Genomic DNA, 11,472 nt, shown 5'->3' on the forward strand with positions numbered 1-11,472 from the left:
AACAGTGATAGTGCCAGAAATCATCTGAGAAGAGATGATATTAGACATAAAGTTCATTTTAGAGGCATTCCATTTTACCCAGATTCTCCCAGAACTGGAGAGAGTAAAATTGTGACAGCTACCTTCGTTTGCAAAAAGACTGTGAGAAGTGTCAAAAAAAGGATCAAGTAAAGAAGCCACATTGATCCTATTTTCTAGAATGCAAATCAAATCCAGATTAAAAGACTGAATGAGACGTTTACAACAAAGAACCTTATCAGGACGATTAAACCCCCTGATATTCCACGCCGCAATGGGTGGAAAAAACATTAAGAATTTGAGAGGTGTTGGGGTTTTTTGACCTGCTTCCCCTTAGCAGATTTTTTCGAAACAGCACCAGAATTTGGCACTTTACTTTTCTGAGAGGCTTTACTGTTTTTAGACTTAACCTCCTCAAAGTCCTCATTCTGTCTATCACTGTTAGAGTCCAAAATAGGATCCAATTGTGAACAAGAATCCTCCTCAATGTTTAATGCATCAAACTTGTTGGGAGAGGTAATTTCTGGCTGAAGAGAGGAGGGCTTGACAAACAGTAGGCTAGAGGAAGAAGAAGCTTCTTCGCATATGGAATTTAGATTGGGGATATCATTCCCCACAGGATTTTCAGCTATTTGGGTCCTTTGGGATTTCGGAAAACCAGAGGGGGAGGCCGAGGGGGAATGAGGTTGATAAAGCAGAGGGATTCCCTGGGCATTAGGAATCTGGATGGAGGCAACCAGATTCGAACTGGGAGGATCATGGATATCAGTAGTAACAGCTGCAGATTCAGGGATGATCGGCTTTGCAATAGTGTGAACAGGTGGCCTAGAGACTCTGTTATTATTAGAAAAAGAACGCTTACGAGGTTTTCTGCTGTTGCTTCTACCCCGAAAGTTAGTAGCCATCTTGTCTTTTTCATTATTTTCCTTGTCGGGCTGAGAGGGACAAGATGATGAATAATGCATTAAAGACTTACAGTGCTCACAGGGCGATGGTCTCCATTCGTATTGAACTTTTAAGCAGACAACATCACCATCCAGCGACACCTTGATCTCTTCTGGGTAAGTAGCATTACGATCCACAAGAACACAGATGCGAGCAAAAGTAAGACGCGTCTTTTGTTCAGTCAAATTATCAGCAGCAAGCGGGATACCTATTTTGCTCGCAATCCTCGACATACCCTCAGAATTCCAGCAAGCAAGCGGCAAGTTGTGAATTTTCACCCAGATAGGAACAGAGGAAAAGTCCTCCTTCATAGGAGTAAATTTCGGATGCCATTTCTGTAACACAAAAGGTTTACCTAACAGGAACCAAACACCTCTCGACCAAACCATGTCGAAATCTTCACAGCAGGAGAATCTCAGGAGAAAAAAGCCATCGCTCAGAGAAAGAAGCTGAACAGACCCTTTTAAGCTCCAAGTTTTTTTGATGGCTCCCAAAAGCGCTTCATAATAGGGCCGTCTCCCTATCGAATAACCAACCAAGCAAAGTTTCCAATCCTCCCCACCTTGCTGAAGCTTGTCTCCCGAAAAAGGAATCACATCTGGCTCTTCCGGAAAATGAGAAAATTTGATGGAATTCAGAGTAGAGTTGCCAGAAACAAAAACCTGAGACCAGTCTTTCGGAGTAGAACGTGCCCCGATCCCAGAAGACGAGGCAAGCGGAGGAAAAGCTGAGGGAAGAAGGGAAGAATCCATGCATAAGAGGAGAGGGAAGCTGGCCTCCGGCAGCGCCGGAGGGAGGAGGCGGATGAAGAGCAGCGCGCGCAGAGAAGAAGCAAACCCTAGACGTCCGCCCACTCCATTGCATTCTAGGGGAAGGCCTTAAACTATACATGTTTAAGATCTAATTGAGAAGTACGAAACTATAAATCTTGAAATGGCTTTACCAGCGGGAGTACCGTCGGCATTAAACTATAAATGTTATTATTATTATTATTATTATTATTGAACCTACGCAAACTAAACTCAGTTGCCCGTTCAACAAGGGGGATTGGGCCTAATCTAAAAATTTCATGAAAATATTAGATTTACTTTGAAATTAATGTTGCATATAAAGAAATTTATAATGCATTCATTTAAAAAAAAATCCAACATTTTCAGTGCACATCCTAAATTCCTAGTAGCATCATAAATTTTTTGACTAAATTAATTTCCTATATTCTAATCTTGTTATACTTCCCAAAAACATTTTAAAAAAATTGGTTGAGAATATTTTGATCAAAATTTAATAAAAAGAGTGACCTGATGATAAAGATATAATAAAGAGAAATGCTATGAAAAATTTCATGTTGAATATGTAATATAACAATTCATCTTTGTCTGTTGGTTCAGAGTATTGGTTATCAATCAAGAGATCTTAGATTCAAATCTCATTTATGTGATATATGTGTGAGTTTGCTAAAAATTTTCCCAATATATCAAAAATACTTCAAAAGTCTGACATCAAATTAGGGGTGTCAAAACGGATCGATGAGTTGTGCTTGTGTCAAACCCGAGTTGACCCAGGTCTAAACATGTCAACTCGAACCAGATCCGATTTTATAAACTGGTCAAGATTTTTAAACAGGACCTGAACCGCGCTAGTTACCGGGTTAACATTTAGGATCTAATATTTCAGAAGTGACTTCAAATTCAAATCTTCTTCTATATATATATATTCTCTAGAACAATTCTTGTAGACTTGAAGGTCCGTACTTGTTCTAAACGAAGAACGGCAGTGGAGTCTTCTTCAGAGACGATGATACACGTAATGGTCGCAGATTCCTGAGTTTGGAGCAAAGCACATTGAACAGAATAATAATTAAAACATAATATTCTGATTTTCAGAATAAAATATAAAATAAAAAAAATATAGAAGAAAAACAGTATTTTCCTAGGGAGAAAAAGTAAAACAAATTGAATTCGGTTCAAAAAATAAGAAAATATTTAGGATCTAATTCGGAAGGCTATAACATCCTATAAGCATGCTTGTAAAGTTGTTATGAGAAAGATAATTTTTTTTTTTAACAAAAACAAAATTATATTAAACCAAAAAAAAAAGTACAGGAGACAATGAAGCTAGTGACATAAAATAAGAGAAAAAAAAACAATAAGACTCAAACTGAATGGCTCAGTCAGTGGCTGAGGCTTCTAGCTTTCTCGAAGTCAAGCACAGACCCTCCAATTTGGTGAAGATAAACGCGACAAAATCAAGCCAACCGACTAACTAAGCCACTCGAGCAAGAGACGAATACCAAAGGTTGCCATTAGCCATGACGACGAAGAAATGAGCCCCAGCCACATCATAGCCCAGCGAATCCACGACCAACAAAACTCGAATGAATCACAAAAAAAAAAAAAAAAAAAAACCAACCAGAGAAGAGGGCCAAAAAAACCAAGAAAACTACCTACCCCGTCTGCCAAAAAAAAAAAAAAAAAAAAAACCAACCAGAGAAGAGGGCCAAAAAAACCAAGAAAACTACCTACCCCGTCTGCCCCTCCCACGAGTTCCAATAGAGACAATCGGGCGATCATGAACCAATTTAAGATCATGTCCATGATCAGAACCTCCACAATACACCGAAGAAGAATCGGATTCAAAATCAGACGAACAGTGAAGTCAATCAAGATGAACTCTTTTTTAAATATTATAGTGGTTATTATAAATATGTTATTCTTTAAAATAACAAACAATTATTTTCTTAAGTTACTAAATATTAATAAATATGATCGTAAAAAATAAATTTTCATCATAAAACTTTCAAAGAAGAATCAGCTAAATAAAATTATAATTGTAGTTTGAAAAATAAAATATTGAGAAAATTGTCCTAAACAGACCCCTAGTTAAGAAAATTACAAACCCGAATTTAAAAAATATGTCATCTCCACCCTGAAATTTAAGAAGCATAAAATTTGGGGTAATTTTTTTTGCTAGATAAATAATTAATTAGAATTCAAAAGTATTTTCAAATTTTTTTAAATGTCCTTAAAAGCTAAGATTGCTTCTCGACACAACCATTATCTGATTATAGGGTTGGGTTTCGTTTCATCATATAACTGCTATGAGTTTTCTTCCCTAAAAAGATAGGTAACTATCGTACACGGTGGAATAAACAATTTTCATAACCTCGTTAGTGTGGTAATTTTATTATGATTTTTTTTTTGAACTTGTTAAGAAAGAGAAATTAAGGTTTTGTTTGAGAATGATGTTTTTTAGCACACAAATTTTTTAAATTTTAAAAATTTTCAACAAAAACATGCTTTAAGAATCAATAACAACGCCATCCCAAACGGAGGCGTCATTTAGGACGGATTTTTTTTTTCTGCTTCTTAAATCAAAATTTTAGCATAAAAATTAAAATTTTTGTACTAAAAAGCTGCTTCAAGAAACCTAAAGCATCGTTTGTGACGACTTTTTGTCTACTTTTTAAAGCAGATTTTTAGTACAAAAAATTTTCAACTAAAATTTTTTCTACTAAAAATCAATTTAAAAAAAAAACGTAAGAAAGGCGTCCCAAATGAAGCCTAAGATAAGCTATGGTGGTTAGGTGAACCTCTTATAAAAGATACATTACATACATTATATTCAGTTGACAAAAGTTGTTTTTATTTTATTTTTGTGTGAGCAATATTTGTCAAACATCGTATGTCGCATTCAATTGTCTTACTGTATTATTGTTGATGTTTTACTTTCAAATATTTATCTCATTGTTTTCTTTGTAAGGAGTTCTTCAACTGTTTTTCCTCCATAGGAAATAAAATTAATGACCTTTCTCCATCTGCTTCTGTCATGCATTTCTTCACGTTATCCTTTCTTTTTCTTAGCTGGTGACAGATAACAGCGAGAAAAGTGGCCATCACAGTAAAAAAAAAAAGAGTAGATGATCTCATGTGAGATGGATTTCATTTTTTTTTTCAACAAAAATTTTATTAAATAAAAAACAAGGGATACAAATTAGGATACAAAAGCCAATGAACCAAAAGCCATAAAACCTAAGCTAAGCAAAAAAATTTAAGGGGTGAGGGGGACACAGTATGGAGGCCCCCAACACCAGCCAAGTGTCCGAGTACGGACCATCCAGAGGTTGAATAAACCGATGAGCTACCCAGGTTGCCAACTAGCGAGGCCACAAAGGGGCAGTAGGGGCCTCCTCATCATCGTCCAATCCAACATCAAGAATCACAACAATAGTGCAAAGAGCCAACATAGAAACCAACCAGTAATAGCAGCCAAAACCAAACCATCCAGCAGACTCCAAATAGCAACAACCACAGCCACAAAATGAAACATCCAAAGACAAAGCTACCTTCCTCGCCGATTACCTCTGCCATTACTCTACTTGGTCTTCATTTGTTGATTTTATATTGTTGTGATTTGAACGATTAAAGGGTTTTAATTAGATTGGACATTGAAGGAGAGAAAAGAAAGATTCAAACGATGCAATGCATTTACAAATGTTATAATTAAGAGAAGAATATATAGAGATATGTACAATTCAATTGATTTTAAAAATGATAATAGCTCGATGTAAAAGGATCATTATGATGAATATTATCTTATTCTTCCAATTGAAATGATTGAAAGAGTTATTTGGTTCATTAAAGTCAATCCAATGATTCCTTAGTTCAATCACTGTTTCAGTACATATTTTTTACTCAGGTTCCTTGATCAGCCTATTCAATTTTCAAAAGGATCTTTTTTTTTTTTGAGAAAAATTTAAAAGGATCATCAATTCACGGTTTGATTATTCAGTACAATTCAATTTTGAAAAGTTGATTATATGAATTTAACTTTTTTAAAAGTTATCGTAAAAAAAAACTTCATAGCATAAAAATTTCTCAAATGCAACAAAAAAATAATAGCCAAATAAAAATGTTATTGAGAGCAAAGATAGTTGGGAGGACTGTAGTCAGTGTGTATCTCGAATCAAAGGTGAAGAATGTTATATCTTTAGACCGTTATTATCTTTTTGAGGTCGAGATTCAGACCTTGCTCAATAAGTAGAAGTCCAACTATGAACAATATAAAGCTTGCAATTTATTGGAAGTATCCTTGCATTTGCTAAAAGCTTTATGTAAAATAAATTTTCAAGATATTGTCTTGGATGCTAAAAGCTTTAGACGAATTTTTTTTACTATGGTTGCAATTAAAGTTGCCCCCCAATCTACATCTGATTCATATGAAATTGATTCAGCATTGGCTCAGTCAGGACCTTGACAAGAACGACCCTTAAAGATTGGAAAAAAAATTGCCCCCTAGTCATGAACGACATTCTCACAGATGGTGTCAAACTATTGCATTCTGGAATATTTGCGGCGTTAAATAAATATAAAGTTTGACGTCCTAGTTTTGTACAAAGATCCAACACACAATCATATAAAAGATAGGTTTGTATAATTTATAAGAGATACACAAGTTTTTACGTGGAAACCCCAGAGAGGGAAAACTCTTAGAGCCTTGCCCAATTTAAATGAATCCACTAGCTAGTATTTGCAGTTGATTACAAACGAAGTCTTTCCTTGGGAGAAGTCCTTTACTCGATGTGGCAAGGAAGAGAATGAAGAGAGGAAAGATAGAGAAATCACAGTCCCCCTCCCCCATGAGAGGCCCATTTATTATTTTTTTGGGAGTGGTAAATAAGAAGAAGAATGTTGGGAGTATTTTGAATGGACGACTGATATCGACTCCTTTGATCATAGAACGCTTATCGAGTATTTTAGTGCCTTAATTATGTAAAAATTTGACGATATTGGGCTCGTTGAATTTGTCTCTTCCTTGATTTGAATCCATTTGGCCTCGGATTGGGTCAAATTTAGTGTTGCTGGGTTCATCTTTTTGAGACATTCAATTTGAATAAGTTTTCTGAAATCAGAGTTCTCATGGTCCTCAATTTAAATGTGTTTTTAATATGAATTTGCTTCGAGATTCACGAGATTCACGCGCAATCAAGATAATTTTTTGATGATTTATCATATATGAGTATAAATTTTAGAGTTGATAGTTAAAGTGGAGAAGTACCTAGGATCAATATTATATATGTAATAAATAAAAAAATTATTAAATCTAAAGATAAATTTTATAAATCAAAATTATGTTGGTTACATACAAACGTGAGTGTTAGAAAATAAAAGAAGATGTTGATATCAAAGTTGGGGGCTACATAAATTAAAATATTAAGATAATTATATTAAAGAATTAGAAATATCGATTAATGAATTATAATCTTAATTAGAAGAGTATTTTAAAGGTTATCTATTAAAGATAACTTAGGGTTTGTTTCATGATGTGAATTAAAAGTGCATTTCATTTAAAATGCAAGGGTTTTATATTTTTTAAGTGTTTGATTGAGTGGAAAATAAATGCAAAGTGATTTTTTAAGCTCTCGTTCCTATTAACGAATCTTATCGATCTAATGATCAGACGTCCGATACTCCCGTGCGTCTAATACTGTACAATCATGGCTCTAATTGTGACATCAAATTAATCTGCCTCTTAATGTCAAGTACTAGCTCAACATAATTAAAACTTCTCACATTTTCGCATCGTACAATCAAAGTCACCGTAAATGACTAGTTTATCGTGCCCTATGTCTTTGCATAAAATAATTTGAATTCATTTTGCTTCTTAAAATAACTTTCTAGAGAAGCCGTCCCAAACGAAGCCTAAAACAAATAGGTCTTAATTCAAGAAAAGTTTTTTCATTGAATATCTTAGAAGTAAGGAAATATGTCAAGCATATCAATGCTGGCAACTACCAAAATACAAAGCTGTCGTAGCACCAATGGCTGCTAGACAAATCTACACATCATGAAGTAGATTTAGGTGGAATTGGAAGTCTGGCCTTCTGGTCTTCCACCGAGAAATTTGAACTCTATTTCCTGGTCTCCTTAGTTGATTCCAAAGTCCACGAGAAAAGATACAAAGAAGCTTGTGATGGAAAACAAGTATAGAAAGATAAAAGTAAATGAAAAAAAATTTCAGGGAATTCCATATATAAGATCTAAAATTATTATACTTATATATTCAAATCTTACTATTTATTCACATTAAAATTAAGATTTTAAATTAAATCAAAAGTATCATTTTATTCATCCTTTTCGTTAACGGAAAATTCGACATTTTTGACGGACTTTTCCGCCGATAAATCCCTTATTTCGTGTAGAATTCGGTATCCTTTGCATGTCACCCATCTCATCAATGCCCTTCCCCATGAGTTTCTATTATGATTTCCTAATAATTTCTTCACCAATTAGCCTTCACATTTTGCTAGTCCAGTCGCATCTCCCAAACCTCTTCTTCGTTGTCTAGACTTCCAAATTTTGAAAAGAAGTGACAAAATAATTAATGATACGGTTAGTTCAATAAAATAATAAATTTTAGGTGTTAATTACATAAGTAACATAGTTTTACATGTCAGCATATAAATCCTCAAAATTATACATCATAATATTGTGATTTATTTTATATTTAAGCAAAAATAAATGATAAACATTTAAAATAAATAATCAATATTAGAGAACATTCAGATAGAAATAAAGACAACATGAATAAACAATTTCTTTTGCATTCAATGGTGATTTTTTTTTAATTCCCTATAATTATTATGTTCTACTTGATAATCTATTTTATTCTAATAAATATTTTATATATTTATTTATTTTGAAATATCTATATATTCTCAACAACAAAGAGATCTACAGATAGCTTGAAAGAAAAAAAATATGAAGTGTATCACTTTAAGATTTCGTTTGGGATGATTTTTTTATTGCTTATCGAAGCAGCTTTTTAGTATAAAAATTAAATTTTTTTGTACTAGAAAGCTGCTTCAAGAAGCAGTAAAAAAGCCGTCCCAAACGAAGCCTAAGTTGATCAATTGACTGTTCATTCATTGTTATTTATGCTGCAAGTTGAAATATCTATATATTCTCAACAACAAAGAGATCTACAGATAGCTTGAAAGAAAAAAAATATGAAGCGTTTCACTTTAAGGTTTCGTTTGGGACGGCTTTTTTATTTTTTCTCAAAGTAGCTTTTTAGTATAAAAATTAAATTTTTTGTACTAGAAAGCTGCTTCAAGAAGCAGTAAAAAAGTCGTCCCAAACGAAGCCTAAGTTGGTCAATTGACTGTTCATTCACTGTTATTTATGCTGCAAGTGGTCAATTGACCCACCATATTAGTATCCAAAGTCTATGGCTTTGAAGATTGAGGCGAGTTACTTCATTGTGATAAAAAAACAGTCATGGCTGGAATCAACTGTGGACTGGACTCAAATAACTCATTACTTGACTAAGTCTTGATAGCAATGGCATAATTAAAGAGATTTGATTAAATATTTGCAATTTCTTTATCAAAGTCTGCCATTTCTAGAAATTAATCTTCAAAGCTGCCATTATGCCGATCCAACATCAACTAATTAAAGAAGTAGCCGACTAACTTTACGGTCAATTTTTTTGGACAACTCGACTTATAATTGCGAAATGTGTGAGTGAGTCAAGTCGGCTCGTGAGTTCCCTTGGGCACAATTCGATCAATGTCTTGTGAATCGAGCTGGATGAGCTAATGAGGCAAGTTTGAGTCAATGCCAACTCAACTTGTTAACTAGTGAGTTGGCTCCTTTGAAAAATATTGATATAAAATATACGTGAAATATATTAGGATTCATGAATTTAAGTACAAAGTTGTTATTATACATACATATGCAAGTACACTCCTGGTTTCCTCACGCTCTGCTAGGGTTTGCGTGGGCGAGGGCGATTTGACTCCGGGGTGTCCCCGCCCCTCGGGGGACCTTTCACTCCGGCGAACTTCGGGTTTTAGGGAAGTTTTTTTTCCCTGCTCTTTGCTTCTTGTTTTGGTGTTGTTTTCCGGTGTTTTTTCACCGCTTTCACCGGCGGTTCCGGCATGGTTTCTTGAAAGCTTAAAGACCCTGGTTTTTTTGGTGGTGTTTCTCACTCTCGTTCTTTTCGTGAGGCTCTTGCCGGATCTAAGCCAGTTTTTCCGGATCTGAGGAAGTCCACGTTTCGTGGCTTACCATCTCTTTGGATTTCGGATTTGGAAATCAATGAACTTGCTATTCCGTTTCAATTCTCTTTAGTCGGTTTCTTCCCCTCTAAGAGACCATCTCTTGAATCTATACACAATTTTTTTTTTCAATTTAAAGCTTATTGGTGAAGTTTATGTGACTGTGCTTGACCAATCTCACATTCTTATCAAATTAGCCAACGACCTTGATTATTGCAGGGTCTTTTGTCACCATTCCTACCTTGTTTTCAATTGCTTCATGAAATTAACGAAATGATCTCCTAGTCTAGATATCGACGTTGAATCTCCGATTATCCCGATCTGGATATCATTTCCTCTTCTTCGCCCTCTTTTTTTCTCTCCTCGAATTCTGTTTGGGCTGGCTGAGATTTTTGGAAAGCCGCTAAAAATCGACGAAGCTACGTCTGTGGGTTCTCGTCCTTCAAATGCGCGGTTTTTAGTTGAGCTAGATATCACAAAATCTTACCCTAAACAAGTTTGGCTTGGTTATGATACCTTGGGTTATGTTCAAGATGTGATTTTAGACGAGTTTCCTAATTTTTGTTCTGTTTGTAAATGCATCGGGCACCCTTCGGGTAACTGTCATTCTGCTTTGGAATTTAATTCTTCTCCTACTTTGGGAGGGGGAGGGGGAGATGCTACTGCAGCTCAAAAAATCCCTATTATTCTGCATGCTGTTGAGGAATTAAATGAGGTGAATAATGCTGTTGATCCGTCTGTCCCTGTGGGTGTACTCGAATCCGTTCCTACTAGCTCCCCTTTGCCGCTAGTTGCTTTAAGTGAGTCGGAGGAGGCTAATATTGTAGTTACTGAGGGTGGTCTTGATTCGGGAAAGCTTTTTAACGATGCTAGCGGTAACTTTAATAAGGATGTAGACAAATGCCCTGTTGTGGCTGGTTTTGAAGATCTGGTTGTTATTGAGGAATCGGCTGGTCTCTCGCCTAAGGGGGGAGGGGTCGATCCTGATCGTGTTGTTCCCTGTGCTGTGGATGGTGGTGCTGTTCTCGTCATTGAGATGTCGGGTAATCCTGCCATGAATTTGGCAAGTAATGGTGAGTGTGTTCAGGTGGAGAAAGTGAATGATAATTTGGTGAGCTCTAACTCTCTTGTTGATGTCCCGGTTACTATTATTGAAACACTTCACTTGGTTAACCTCTTGGGTAATACTGCGGGTTTGGATATTAGGAATCACGTTGACTGGTTGCATGGTTCGTCGGAATATGAATCTGAATCCGATTTTTCAGATGGTGGTCTGGCTTCTCCGAATTTTTGTGGGGGTTCTGACCATGGTAATGATTTCACTCTGGTTCATGCTAGACCTGTTTCAAATGTTGTCTCTAGGGGTAGATTTCGTGGTAGAGGCCGGCGTAGACGTTGATTTATCTGTTTCTGTTGATTTGTCCCTGTTCCTTCTTCGGGTTTGCTATGCT

At 35.5% G+C, this 11,472-nt stretch overlaps 1 protein-coding gene across 1 annotated transcript; it reads right to left on the reverse strand.

Moving 5' to 3' along the window:
* Positions 1–308: 308 nt before the first annotated feature.
* Positions 309–1,715, reverse strand: LOC110110717. Its single transcript, XM_020842320.2, has one exon. It carries the CDS (start codon positions 1,713–1,715, stop codon positions 309–311), a length of 1,407 nt encoding a protein of 468 aa, XP_020697979.2.
* Positions 1,716–11,472: the final 9,757 nt, after the last annotated feature.

This window comes from Dendrobium catenatum, unplaced genomic scaffold (assembly GCF_001605985.2).
Source record: "Dendrobium catenatum unplaced genomic scaffold, ASM160598v2 fragScaff_scaffold_1220, whole genome shotgun sequence".
In the NCBI taxonomy this organism is placed as follows: Eukaryota; Viridiplantae; Streptophyta; class Magnoliopsida; order Asparagales; family Orchidaceae; genus Dendrobium; species Dendrobium catenatum.

Bases quoted from the DNA above. Each gene is read 5' to 3' on its own strand.
- LOC110110717 (XM_020842320.2), bottom strand. From the start codon at position 1,715: ATGGATTCTTCCCTTCTTCCCTCAGCTTTTCCTCCGCTTGCCTCGTCT.